This window comes from Ranitomeya variabilis, chromosome 4 (assembly GCF_051348905.1).
Source record: "Ranitomeya variabilis isolate aRanVar5 chromosome 4, aRanVar5.hap1, whole genome shotgun sequence".
Lineage (NCBI taxonomy): Eukaryota > Metazoa > Chordata > Amphibia > Anura > Dendrobatidae > Ranitomeya > Ranitomeya variabilis.
In genome coordinates, this window is record NC_135235.1 from 221,441,582 (window position 1) to 221,456,907 (window position 15,326).

At 45.9% G+C, this 15,326-nt stretch overlaps 1 protein-coding gene across 1 annotated transcript in view; it reads left to right on the plus strand.

The window, feature by feature from the left end:
* Positions 1-4,367: 4,367 nt before the first annotated feature.
* The window catches only part of LOC143768676 (C3a anaphylatoxin chemotactic receptor-like), a 27,527-nt gene continuing 16,568 nt past the window's right edge, over positions 4,368-15,326 (plus strand). The window contains exons 1-2 of the mRNA XM_077257318.1: positions 4,368-4,416; positions 7,831-7,890. Of these exons, the coding sequence (XP_077113433.1) occupies positions 7,832-7,890 (59 nt within the window). The 5' untranslated portion in view covers positions 4,368-4,416; position 7,831. The remainder of the gene's footprint in view (positions 4,417-7,830; positions 7,891-15,326) is intronic.

Consider the following 15,326-nt stretch of genomic DNA (forward strand, 5'->3'; position numbering starts at 1 on the left):
GAAGTTGTCCCAGGAGAAGACTCAACAGTTCACTAATCGTCATCGGCGTGTCGGTCCTCGTCTTTGTGTTGGGGACCTGGTTTGGTTGTCTTCTCGATTTGTTCCTATGAAGGTCTCGTCTCCTAAGTTTAAGCCTCGGTTTATCGGCCCTTATAGGATTCTGGAGGTTCTCAATCCTGTGTCCTTTCGTTTGGACCTCCCAGCATCTTTTACTATTCATAATGTTTTTCATCGGTCATTATTGCGGAGGTATGAGGTGCCGGTTGTTCCTTCTGCTGATCCTCCTGCTCCTGTGCTGGTTGAGGGTGAATTGGAGTATGTGGCGGAAAAGATCTTGGACTCCCGTGTTTCCAGACGGAAACTTCAGTATTTGGTTAAGTGGAAAGGCTATGGTCAGGAGGATAATTCTTGGGTGACAGCATCTGATGTTCATGCTCCTGATTTGGTTCGTGCATTTCATAGTGCTCATCCAGATCGCCCTGGTGGTTCTGGTGAGGGTTCGGTGCCCCCTCCTTAAGGGGGGGGGTACTGTTGTGAATTCTGTTTGTGGGCTCCCCCGGTGGTGTTTTATGGTAGTGCCACTTATTTGCCTTCTTCTATCCTTGATCACCTGTTGCCACCCATTAGGGGAGTTTCCTATTTAAGGCTGCTTGGCTGCTGGTCCTATGCCGGCCAGCAATGTATCAGTAGCATTCTGTTGCATTCTCCTGCCTCAAGCTCCTGTTCAGCTAAGTTGAATTTTGTTTCTTGTTTATGCTATTTTTGTCCAGCTATCTGCAACGTGACTCTCTGTAGCTGGAAGCTCTCGTGGACTGAAATTGCCACTCCAGTGGCATGAGTTGTCACTGGAGTTTTAAAGTAATTTCAGGATGGTGTTTTTGAGTAGTGTTTTGAAGTTGACCGTGAAGTAACTCTTTCCTGTACTTCTGCTATCTAGAAAGCGGACCTCACTGTGCTAAATCTGCTGTTCATCCTACGTATGTCTTTTCCTCTTGACTCACCGTCAATATTTGTGGGGGGCTGCTATCTCCTTTTGGGGTTCATCTCTGGAGGTAAGGCAGGCCTGTATATTCCTCTGATAGGGGTAGTTAGATCTCCGGCTGGCGCGTGGTGTCTAGGGCATCGTAGGAAACACTCCCCGGCTACTTCCAGTGTTGTGTCAGGTTCAGGTCACGGTCACTTTAGTTCCCATCACCCGAGAGCTAGTCCGTTCGTTATTTTTGATTTCCCTGCCATTGGGGAAATCATGACACCTATGGTCTGATGAAACCAAACTGGAACTGTTTGGTAGAAACACAACTTGTCGTGTTTGGAGGAAAAAGAATACTGAGTTGCATCCATCAAACACCATACCTACTGTAAAGCATGGTGGTGGAAACATCATGCGTTGGGGCTGTTTCTCTGCAAAGGGGCCAGGGCGACTGATCCGGGTACATGAAAGAATGAATGGGGCCATGTATCGTGAGATTTTGAGTGCAAACCTCCTTCCATCAGCAAGGGCATTGAAGATGAAACGTGGCTGGGTCTTTCAACATGACAATGATCCAAAGCACACCGCCAGGGCAACGAAGGAGTGGCTTCGTAAGAAGCATTTCAAGGTCCTGGAGTGGCCTAGCCAGTCTCCAGATCTCAACCCTATAGAAAACCTTTGGAGGGAGTTGAAAGTCCGTGTTGCCAAGCGAAAAGCCAAAAACATCACTGCTCTAGAGGAGATCTGCATGGAGGAATGGGCCAACATACCAACAACAGTGTGTGGCAACCTTGTGAAGACTTACAGAAAACGTTTGACCTCTGTCATTGCCAACAAAGGATATATTACAAAGTATTGAGATGAAATTTTGTTTCTGACCAAATACTTATTTTCCACCATAATATGCAAATAAAATGATAAAAAAACAGACAATGTGATTTTCTGGATTTTTTTTTTTCAGTTTGTCTCCCATAGTTGAGGTCTACCTATGATGTAAATTACAGACGCCTCTCATCTTTTTAAGTGGTGGAACTTGCACTATTGCTGACTGACTAAATACTTTTTTGCCCCACTGTAGGTGAAGTGGAAAAATTCGTGAGAACTTGAGGATGTCATAGGCCAATCAAGGCTGTGGGAAAGTGATTCTGACAATAGAGGAGGCACCAGGCCTGACCCTGACTCCTGTTTCAGCCCTATGCTGAAACCTCCACCTGCCACCCAGTGATTAGACCACACACCAACCTCAACAGATAGTACAGACAGGGAAAACTAAAAACGCACCACGCCGCAGTCACACAGGAAAACACTATAACGTGCACAGGGCAAAACAAATACAAATATAGGAAGGAGAAATATGACAAAGGATAATACACCACCAGATACGATATTTCTACTCCAAGACCACCACTCCAGACCGGAATCACTAGGCACGAGGCACAAGCTATAATCGGCAACGCCCAAACTCCAGCAGAACTATTTAAAGGCAGTGGGCGTGACCCAGCCTCCAACCCGAGTACCAGATAAATTAACCCCGGACAACCTAGATAAAATCTAGTAGGCGCCACTGAGCATATAGTGGACGAATACGGAATTACCGCTGCCTGTCGGACGCCCTAGTGTGAATAGCTTCCGACATGACAAATGTACAATTTTCAAACTTTCGATTTTGAAATCATTAAACCGATGCTGGGCAAAATAATTAATAAATAGCATTTAACCTATGTCTGCTTTACATCTGCATAGTTTTTCAAATTTAATTTTATTTTGTTAGGACTGTAATAGAGGGTTAATAATTTTGCAGCAATTCTTATTTTTTTCAAGACATTTACAATTTAGGAACATTTTTAGATTAAAATGTACTTTGAGAAGCCTATATATTGGAAACTCCCCAAAAGTGATAGCATTTTACAACTGCGCCCTTCAAATATTTCAACGCTTTTTTTTAACCCTTCAGGTGCTTCACATGAATTAATGCAAAGTTGAATAAAAAAATACATTTTAAATCTACTTCTAAAATATTGCTTTAGCCCCAATTTTTTTTCGTTTGGCCGAGCACTCCTGTGTTCTCTTTGCGAAAGCCACAGACTGACAAAGCTTAACGCCATTTTCCAAACCCATTGATATCAGAATATTCAGACAACAGGTATGTAAAGCGTAGAGATAGAGGGAGAATGAAAGAGAGACAGAGCTGACAGTGATTGATCATTGTGGTCATTGTGTCACAGGCTCCTAATATCGCTGAAAGTCCATAAATTAAATAAATTAAACCTAAATGAGCCGTGTGTGTCACAGAGGATTGACTTTTTGTGTACCTGATAAAATTGCTTATTGTGAAACACATACATACTATACATGAAATACAGTGTCGGACTGGGATGCCAAGGGCCCACCAGTAACCAACTGCGGGGCCCCACTTTTCAGCTACATGCAAATGTGACATTATCCTCAATCAGAAATTTATTTCATAATGAAATGGGTAGATTGTTAAATGAATATGATTCTTCCTTTGTCCGTACATAGAGATTCAAGAATGTTGTGCCAAGCACTGCTCATAAAAAAGGGTGGTGGACCACCAAAAGATTTTTCTGTTCTCCCATGGGCCAGTCCAAGCCTGATACCATACCAGTACTGAGGCTCATTGCAATTGCCACTGTTGTTTTTTAAAGGAAGCTTTCTTCTGTAAGATTATCGGTAGTTCCTACTTGTGAAGAGCAGAATTGTGTTTACAAGTGCAAAAGAGAAGTTAAAAAATCTGACACGTAACTGAAGTCATCATCGTTACAAAGTCGTGAGTGTCAATGAACAGGAGCAGGTCATCGGAATAAAATGCAATATGCTCCTTCGTTTTCCAATATTGAAATCCTAAAAAAACTTCAAAAAATACTTTGCACAACCGATTACTATTTTTTCTCTCCACATCTGGTGTCTTTTGTCTTCTGCTGTTCCACTGGTTCGTGTGATGTAATGTCCAGAGCAAATGACTCAACATCCAAATGCTGTCCTTGAAAATAATGCGTCATCTGTGGTGTTGTCAACCAAGTAGGCAGTGGTTGACTGCCATGATTGGGCACTGTGCAGATAACATTGGACCCCTCTGTAACAATGGTTGGTGGTTGACAGAGGTCATGGACAGACTGACTATCTATAGAGTCGTGGCATTCCTTGTTCTTGTATCTTCTTTTTTCACTTTGTGTCCCTTTCCTTTAAATATTTTAGTTATTCCATCACATCAAGGCTTCAACCGTTTCAGTATCTGATCATCTAATCTCACAATACAGTAAGTCTCGTTAACTCAGATAACGATGTACCGCCATGTGATACACTCACATCAGAGAATCATAACCGAGCAACCAATATTATACTGCAAGTATTCTCAGTAACTCTGTGACTACTTCAGCCGTGGAGGAGACGGAGAACGTTCTACACCATCTCTTCAGAAGTAGCAGGTAAGACATCATTTTTCTTCTTATTTGGACAATTAAAGAGATTGTCCAGAAACACAAGGTTGTATCTAATAGTGTAGAACATTGTTATTAATGTTAACAGGACATAGGTGCAATAACACAAACAACCTGTGGACAGATGGGGCTCTGACTTTGGAAGACAGCAGATTTTTTTTAGAATTGTGAACAATCACTTTACATATTACAATTTTAGGTTGTAAGTGGAGATGCTGTCAATTTAGCTCTTCGAATTTACAAGTTGAACAAAAGGAAGTAATATTGATCTGGATCAACATTTTCATTGGTTTATACATATCACCAACCAGAGAGAAGGAAGCTCTACTACATGCACCACATCAACTTGATTAAGGTATGGCAAGATAGGAAACCCATGGAATCTCTGTTTGGTGGCTAAGTCTGAAGCCAATGTGAAACCTTTCAAGGTGGCAGAGTTGCTATCACGTGCCTAAAAGCAGCAATACTGATAGTTGCTACATCGAAATAGAGACATGTTCTCAGAATTACTGGGTTGTACCCAGATCATAGAGCATGAGGCTCTCATGGACCTTCATTTTCGGATGAACTTGAAGCAGTACCGGATTTGAGAAGCACGCCAAGATGTGATCTCAAAACAGGTGAAGCAGATGCTGAGCCTGGGAGTCATTGAAGAGTCTAAGAGTGGCTGGTACTGTCCCATAGTCTTAGTACTAAAATCAGGTGGAGAATGGCAGTTCTGCAATGATCAGAAGAAACTGAATGAGGTCTCGAAGCTTGATACATCGATGAACTGATTGAAAAGCTAGGGCCGGCACACTACATTATCATCATTGATCTCACAAAACGATATTTGCAAAATACTATGTCTCAAGAAGCCAAGGAGAAGACAGCCTTCTCAACGTCAGAGAGATGTTTCCAGTACACATGGATGCCATTTGGGTGGCAAGGAGCTCTGGCCACATTCCAGAGAGCCATGGACTGGATCCTAGTTCCCCACAGGAATAATACAGCAGCCCACTTGGATGAAATCATAATCTTCAGGCAGGATTTGGGAAGCCATCTGAGCAAAGTTCTGGTGATACTTAATGCTCTTATTAAGTGAGTCACCCCGCCGGCTAGGGGTACTCGGCACCGGGTCCTGTGGTTCACAGGGGGAAGTCACGATGGCTGCGACCCAGTCCGTGGCCCTGGGCGCCCATGTAAAAGGGAAAGGTCTTTAAGGGGAATGTTCGTGACGCCACCTGTGGTATTCGGTCAGGGTGACCTACGCTGCTTTAAGGGGTCCGCTGGGGTGATGTTATGGCAGCTAGATGGTATACCTTCCCACAGGTGAAATATATCCCCAGGGCTTCCCAGTGTGTAGATGGTGGTATGGTGAGGGGCGCGATGAAGAACAAAGACACAAGGTTGCAGTCTCTTTACCTTTACTGAAGACTTCAGCATCGAAAGTCCAGGGCACCAGATCACAGGGCAGGCAGAGTCCGGCTGGTTTGGAGGCAAGTCCAGAGTCCCCTTTGTCCAGGTGGAAATCAGTAGCCTTCTCTTGCGCTGCAGTGGTGTAGTCCATTACTGCCTAAGGCTTCACATAAGGATCTCACAGATGTTGAATCTCTCTCTGTCCCCCATATAGGATAGGACAAAACCCGTATGACTGGTGACTTGAGCCTGTTTATAGGGTCTCTTAGATGGCCCGACTCTGTAGGTGTCACCATGCCTCCTGGGTGTAAGTGCGGACAGGTAACTTACAATTAGCTGTCCTGACGGTCTTTGAAATAAGGCATAGAGGTCCTTACTCCCTCGGTTTTCCGGCTACCGGGATTCTGCACCTCAGAAGGAGACAGCTTGTTCGGGGCTGGTCCCCTTCTGGTATTCACTCCTTTGCTAAGCTTTCCTTCATGCTCACTGCAATACAGTTCTGTCTTTCGATGTCTCCATCTGGGAGCTGCAGCTCTGAGGGCATGCACAGCTCCTCTAACCTTCCATCCTCCTCTGACTCTGGTCTGGAACGAACTAACTTTCCCTACAGACTACCAGTTGTATATATATGTGGAGAGTGACCTAATAAATAGGGTCAGGAGCTCCCCCTGGTAGTCTGGAGTGTGAAGTGTGTTGCATGTTTGTGATACCTGGATGCAGTTATCCTTCTTTGACTCCAAACGTAGCATCACTCTACCCAAGACAAAAAAGCAATACCACAGCGACGACCAGGACCTTGGGGCGCCGCATAAGGTGAGGTTCACCATAAACACAAATAAATGTGCCATGACTCTGAGGATGGAGGAAGCCAAATATTTAGGCTATGTTATAGGAAGAAGTGAATTCAAGCCCCGAATAAATAAAATTTACGCAATCCAGAATTGGCCACAGCCTCTTTCAAAGATGCAAGTCAGAACGTTCCTGGGCATCGTGGGCTATTACTGCAGGTTTGTCCCTAACTTCATCATGATAGCCATTCCCCCTTAAAGGGATGAAATCAACTATGGCTAAGTGCTTTCCAGAAGCTGAGATGACCTTCCAGGAAATATATTTAGCCCTGTTAAACAGCCAGTGTTGGTGACACTAGACTTCTCTAAGGAGTATGTGGTTCAGTCGTCGGATGTGTCCGATGTAGGCCTGGGTGCTGTCTTGTCACAATAGATGAATGTGAAAGAGCACCCCATAATGTCTCTAAGTCAAAAGCAGTCATCTTGATAGAAGAGCTACTCCATAGTGTTTGATAATCAAGTAGGCGTTGGACACTTTATGGTACTACAACTTGGGAAGGAAATTCAGACTAGTGTCAGGCCATGCCCTCCTGAGGTGAATGAGGGAGAAGGGGAACAATGCCTGAGTCACAAGGTGGTTTCTAACACTTCATTATTTTAGCTTCCATGTGGCGCATAGGTCCGAAAAACTGCTTGGCGATTCTGACACTATCAAAGGTTCACTGTTTGATGGCAGAATTTGCCAATACTCCTGCTTTGGGCAGAGGTATATAATATGGCCGCCGGACAGGTCCTGTATCATCTAGGCTGGTAGCCTCAGTGATATAAGCTCAGAAAAGCGGACTCCAACACATATAGTGCTGAGAGAATTAATAGGGCGTGTCCAGGGCCGGGTTTAAGAACAGTCAGAGTGATGAGTGGGACTGGCTGCTCACATACTCCCACCCTAGGGCATGGCATGGCAGATAAAAAGGAGACCAGTTGTCTCACTAGTTGTTTGTGTGTGGAAGTGTGCAGACCTCCAGTATTGCTTGTGTTTTCTAAAGACTCAAGAAGAGCTGAACATGAATCCAAGAAGGTGAACCTGCAATACTGTATGGACTATTTACTTTGCATTTTCACCTTGTGCCATAAAAGGCTGTTTTTTGTTTGGTCTGTGGTAATAAAGTCTGTATTATTATTATTATTATTATTTATCTTGTATGTAAATCCTCAGAATGGACACTGCTTATGATAATGTGACCACCTCTACTACAACCCTGGACAAAAACTTCTGGTAAGTTTATATTCTAAATCCTTTATTTCTCTTGAGATATCAGTTCAGACCAGGGGCTGGCTGGCACTTTTCAGCCTGGGGGGCAATCACAAGGCAGTGGCCCTCGAGTTGCGGTGGCCCTCCTTTTCCCTGCTTACCTCTGACCATTGCATTAAAGCAGCAGACATAACAGGCTTTAAAAACAGGCTGGTACAGAGATATGGGAACAGAACTGAGCTTGCTGCATAGATATGGGAGCAGAACCGCGCTTACTACAGAGATATGGGAGCAGAACCGAGCTTACTACAGAGATATGGGAGCAGAACCGAGCTTACTACAGAGATATTGGAGCAGAACAGAGCTTCCTATAGAGATATAGGAGCAGAACAGAGCTTACTACAGACATATGGGAGCAGAACGGAGCCTACTACAGACATATGGGAGCAGAACGGAGCTTACTACAGACATATGGGCGCAGAACGGAGCTTACTACAGAGCAGTATAATATAGTAAAATATATAGATGAATTAGAAATGGCGACACACGCAAACGTCATCTGCATTAGTAATACATGCACCATTACATAATTAGTTGTAGGCTGGGTTCACAAGAGTGAAGTTTACATTCTGTATACGCACCACAACCTCCAGCCTCGCGGAGGGTATCCCTCCTGTAAACCCAGCCTGACGGGGACAACCCCTTATAAATGGAAGTGTGCTCCTCTAAACCATGCAATCACTGCCAATCCTCCAACCGTAAGTGGTGAATTTCCAGAGCTGGGAAATGGGATTTCAATATTAGAACACGTCAACTTTGGTTCCCGTCCCTCCTCAAGGAAGTAAGGCAGACAGGTGTGATAAGACTATTAGAAAAACTACTGCCACACACACGGCAGTACATACTGGCAGAAGTGTGAGGGCATTAGTGCCTGTGTATGGACATGTCAGAGGCTAGAGAGAAGAAAGCTTGGTCCCTCTTAGCTTCTGGCAATGTTTTACCTCAGCTCACATTTGGGCCATACCATTGTAAAACAGGTAGACACATTTACCCACTGACCCTACTATTCATAAGGAACTGCTGTCTACCCCTTAGTTGCCCACTGTATATAGTCAGTGTGGGGATGTGGGCTACAGAACAACACAGGGCGATGACACTGCTACCTGAACCCTTCAGCTGCCCCACAATATGCAGGGAGTAAAACCAGTACAAAGTATGGCAGCCTCCCTGCAGAGCTGTCCAGGGCCGGACTGGGACAAAAAAGGAGCAATGCCACACAAACCCCACCAGCCCACAGACTATAAAGGTACCTTCACACTCAGCAACTTTACAACGATATCGCTAGCGATCTGTGACGTTGCAGCGTCCTGGATAGCGATCTCGTCGTGTTTGACACGCAGCAGCGATCTGGATCCTGCTGTGATATCGCTGGTCGGAGCTAGAAGTCCAGAACTTTATTTGGTCGTCAGGTCGGCGTGTATCGTCATGTTTGACATCAAAAGCAACGATGTCAGCAATGTTTTACATGGAGCTAACGACCTGTGAGAACGATAAATGAGTCGCCGTTACGTCACAGGATCGCTCCTGCATCGTTCTGGAGCTGCTGTGTTTGACGTCTCTACAGCGACCTAAACAGCGACGCTGCAGCGATCGGCTCGTTGTCTATATCGCTGCAGCGTCGCTGAGTGTGACGGTACCTTAACACTCCCCCCACACCCGATCAGTGAATTTTCCTATACTGTGTTGTGCCCTTCAACGCTCCTCTTAAAGGCGTTATTTGAAGAGCTATGTGTGAATGTCGCCACAGTGCCCACGATTGATCGCTTCTTTAGAGCGCCGGTTCTCGAGATCATGGGGGTCCCAGCGGTCGGACCCCAGCAACTACAAAGTTCTCGGGAAAGGGGATTACTTGGTATAATCCATTTAAATGTGTTTTCCAATATATATATATATATATATTTTATTTTCCCATAGTATTCCTGAAAATAATAAACCAATATTAACCCTCCCAAAGACCAATGTCGCCTATCCGAGAACAGGACAGGAACAGGATTGGCAGGAGGAATGGTACTGTGCAGTGTATATATACAGGACAGGTGGAGGGTACTGTGCAGTGTATATATACAGGAGGAGTGGTACTGTGCAGTGTATATATACAGGAGGAGTGGTACTGTGCAGTGTATATATACAGGAGGAGTGGTACTGTGCAGTGTATATATACAGGACAGGAGGAGTGGTACTGTGCAGTGTATATATACAGGACAGGAGGAGTGGTACTGTGCAGTGTATATATACAGGACAGGTGGAGGGTACTGTGCAGTGTATATACAGGAGGAGTGGTACTGTGCAGTGTATATATACAGGAGGAGTGGTACTGTGCAGTGTATATATACAGGACAGGAGGAATGGTACTGTGCAGTGTATATATACAGGACAGGTGGAGGGTACTGTGCAGTGTATATACAGGAGGAGTGGTACTGTGCAGTGTATATATACAGGAGGAGTGGTACTGTGCAGTGTATATATACAGGACAGGAGGAGTGGTACTGTGCAGTGTATATATACAGGACAGGAGGAGCGGTACTGTGCAGTGTATATACACAGATACTTAGATTTACACCACGCAAGCAATATATATATAACTGAGCAGCACCAAATATTTAAGGGCTTGTCCACTACTAGGACAACCCCTAAATGTTCGGCCCCGATAAATTAATAAAGCCTATACTCACCTCCTGTGCCGCGCCGTTCCCACAGTGGCTGTGATGTGGTGTTATGACATGTGATGCCCGGAACCAATCAGTGCTGGTGTCACTGTCTCAATCTTTGCACAAACTGAACATGAAGAGGACGTCCGGGATCAAGCAGCTCATCCTGCACTTCCTCTTCATGTTCAGTTTGTCTGAAGGCGGGGACAGTGACACCAGCACTGATTGGTTCCGGGCAACATGTGGCATAACACCACATAACAGCCACTGTGGGAACGGCGCGGCACGGCAGGTGAGTATAGGCTTTATTAATGTATCGGGGCCGAACATTCAGTTTAAGACGAGGTTGTCCTAGTGGGAGACAATCCCTTTAAGCAATGGACTCATTAGCCCATATTCTTGGCCATATTCTCGGAGTCCACTGCACACACACAGGGAACCGTGGAATTTCCGGGGCTCTGGCCTGTCGCAAAATGGCAGCGCCGGACACCGACGCAGCACTGCTGGGCCCCGGAGACACCCGCAGCACCGGCCAGCAACCGCCAGGCACCCAGAGACACCCGGCAGCAGCATCGGACATGCACCAGCACAAGACCCCCCCACACCATCACGTCGCTCATCAGAGCCCCCCTCATCCTGGCCTGCAGCATCACCCCACTCCTGCCTCCTCCAGCAATGACCCTGAGACCCCCCTTCACTGCACCCACTACTCCCAGTAAGCAATAAGACGCATGGATTATAAGAAGCACCACCATTTTATTAAAAAATATTTTTTTCTTATTATTTGGGGTGCGTCTTATAATCCGGAGCCTCTTATAATCCGAAAAATAAGTGGTGTGTATAATAAATATATATATATATATATATATATATATATATATATATATATATATATATATACATACACACACATATACACACACACACACACACATATATACAACATAGACACGCATAATTACACACACACACATACACACATACAGACACACACATATATATATGTATATACACACAAACACATACATACATAGACACACACACATATATATATATTATATATATATATATATACATACACACACATATATATACACATACATACACACATACATGCACACACACATACATAGACACACACACACATATATATATATACACATACATACATAGACACACACACTCACACATTATATAGGTGAAACTGCGACTGCGGTACGTACATTATATAGGTGATACCACTGTGTGTAATATACTGCGACCGCTATGTATAGCCCATATAGGCCAGGCGCTCTGTGTGTATGTGTATATATATATATATATATATATACATATATATATACACACACATACACACACACACACATATACACTGCGGCTGACCTATATGGGCTATACACAGCGGTCGCAGTATATTACACACAGTGGTATCACCTATATAATGTATGTACCGCAGTTTCGCCTATATAATGTATATAGACTGCTGTACATACATTATATAGGTGATACTGCTACTGCGGTATATAATCGCAGTATCACTTATATATTGCATATACAACAGTCAATATACATTAGACAGGTCAAACTGCAAATGCTGCATATACATAAAAAAGTTTTCATCTTGGGTCTCATCTGAGACAGGGGAGGATGAGGAGGGTCCACTGTCCAGCCAGCATCGGAGGTGCGGAGGATGTGGAGCAGATGCAGGCCGGGGATTGGTGAGGAGAGCACTGTTCTCTGACACTGGTTCTGGCAAGGGTCAGACACAGTAAGGCTCAGGCGTCTCTGCGCGCGGTGGCGGCCTTTTCAAACCTTTGCACAGGCCCTGGTGCGTGCGCTCTCCTGTTTTCCCTCACTGACAAAGGCGGCAGCCATGTACGCAAGCAAGAACGAGGGCTGTGCTCATGTGGGCCGCCACGGCCTTGGACAGCGCGTTCACCAAGAGAGCACGCACCATGGCCTGTGCAGAGGATTTAGAGGGCCGGCGGCCCATTTTGTAGCTCAGCGTGCTTAGGGGCCCCTTAGCACTCTGGGCCCCGCTGCAACCTCTGTAGTTACGCCCGATAGGGGTATACTATAGGCACAGGTACACAATGTTATATACACTGGATGGATCAATCCTGCACCTGGCCCAGGACATACATGCACTGTATATATACAGGGCCATGTATATAGCATGTGATGTCCAGTCACCAGGTTCAGGCGTGATCACTCCAGTGCTGGGTTCTGTAGACAGTCTCTGCTCACTCTCAGTATAGGGAGATTTATTGCAGGAGACTGAACTTTCCTGCAGTCTGGTAACTCTGGAGCCGATGACCTGGCACTGACAGGGTGAAAGTTCAGTCTCCTGCAATAAATCTGTGAGCATCAGCAGAGCGGCCACTGATACTATAGGGACCGGCCCCGGACTTATCGGGAGGTGAGCAGCAGCGTCCATCTCCTCACCGTACACAGAGCTGAAGGTACTCACTGATGTGTGAGCCGCCCACATGCAGATCTCCAGCAGTTACATGCAGCAGTGTTCCCTCTTCCTCAGCAGCCGGCCGGCCGCACACAGGGGGCACGGGGCGTGTCTGCTCCACTGTGAGGCCGCTGTCAGGACACAGAGAACACAGCGCCGGCCACCAGCAGCCCGAATCAGCTGCTTGGTGACCGGCCCGGGGGGCACATGCCCCTTTGCAACCCGGCCCAGTCCGCGCCTGTTTGTGACATGCTTGCTAACGAAAACCCTGATGCAAGGGTGAGCCTAGCCTTAGCTGTCAAGGGACAGATGCAAGTTTGGGACAAATTACGGCGCTTGCCTTGAACATGGTCCATTCCGTTATGGATCTCTTGGTGAGATGGATTCTTTAAGTTGTAGGCCTGGATGAGCAGCACAAAATAAAAGGATTGGTGCAGTATATAACAGCCAGGGGCTGGCTGGCACTTTTCAGCCTGGGGGGCAATCACAAGGCAGTGGCCCTCGAGTTGCGGTGGCCCTCCTTTTCCCTGCTTACCTCTGACCATTGCATTAAAGCAGCAGACATAACAGGCTTTAAAAACAGGCTGGTACAGAGATATGGGAACAGAACTGAGCTTGCTGCATAGATATGGGAGCAGAACCGAGCTTACTACAGAGATATGGGAGCAGAACCGAGCTTACTACAGAGATATGGGAGCAGAACCGAGCTTACTACAGAGATATTGGAGCAGAACAGAGCTTCCTATAGAGATATAGGAGCAGAACAGAGCTTACTACAGACATATGGGAGCAGAACGGAGCCTACTACAGACATATGGGAGCAGAACGGAGCTTACTACAGACATATGGGCGCAGAACGGAGCTTACTACAGAGCAGTATAATATAGTAAAATATATAGATGAATTAGAAATGGCGACACACGCAAACGTCATCTGCATTAGTAATACATGCACCATTACATAATTAGTTGTAGGCTGGGTTCACAAGAGTGAAGTTTACATTCTGTATACGCACCACAACCTCCAGCCTCGCGGAGGGTATCCCTCCTGTAAACCCAGCCTGACGGGGACAACCCCTTATAAATGGAAGTGTGCTCCTCTAAACCATGCAATCACTGCCAATCCTCCAACCGTAAGTGGTGAATTTCCAGAGCTGGGAAATGGGATTTCAATATTAGAACACGTCAACTTTGGTTCCCGTCCCTCCTCAAGGAAGTAAGGCAGACAGGTGTGATAAGACTATTAGAAAAACTACTGCCACACACACGGCAGTACATACTGGCAGAAGTGTGAGGGCATTAGTGCCTGTGTATGGACATGTCAGAGGCTAGAGAGAAGAAAGCTTGGTCCCTCTTAGCTTCTGGCAATGTTTTACCTCAGCTCACATTTGGGCCATACCATTGTAAAACAGGTAGACACATTTACCCACTGACCCTACTATTCATAAGGAACTGCTGTCTACCCCTTAGTTGCCCACTGTATATAGTCAGTGTGGGGATGTGGGCTACAGAACAACACAGGGCGATGACACTGCTACCTGAACCCTTCAGCTGCCCCACAATATGCAGGGAGTAAAACCAGTACAAAGTATGGCAGCCTCCCTGCAGAGCTGTCCAGGGCCGGACTGGGACAAAAAAGGAGCAATGCCACACAAACCCCACCAGCCCACAGACTATAAAGGTACCTTCACACTCAGCAACTTTACAACGATATCGCTAGCGATCTGTGATGTTGCAGCGTCCTGGATAGCGATCTCGTCGTGTTTGACACGCAGCAGCGATCTGGATCCTGCTGTGATATCGCTGGTCGGAGCTAGAAGTCCAGAACTTTATTTGGTCGTCAGGTCGGCGTGTATCGTCATGTTTGACATCAAAAGCAACGATGTCAGCAATGTTTTACATGGAGCTAACGACCTGTGAGAACGATAAATGAGTCGCCGTTACGTCACAGGATCGCTCCTGCATCGTTCTGGAGCTGCTGTGTTTGACGTCTCTACAGCGACCTAAACAGCGACGCTGCAGCGATCGGCTCGTTGTCTATATCGCTGCAGCGTCGCTGAGTGTGACGGTACCTTAACACTCCCCCCACACCCGATCAGTGAATTTTCCTATACTGTGTTGTGCCCTTCAACGCTCCTCTTAAAGGCGTTATTTGAAGAGCTATGTGTGAATGTCGCCACAGTGCCCACGATTGATCGCTTCTTTAGAGCGCCGGTTCTCGAGATCATGGGGGTCCCAGCGGTCGGACCCCAGCAACTACAAAGTTCTCGGGAAAGGGGATTACTTGGTATA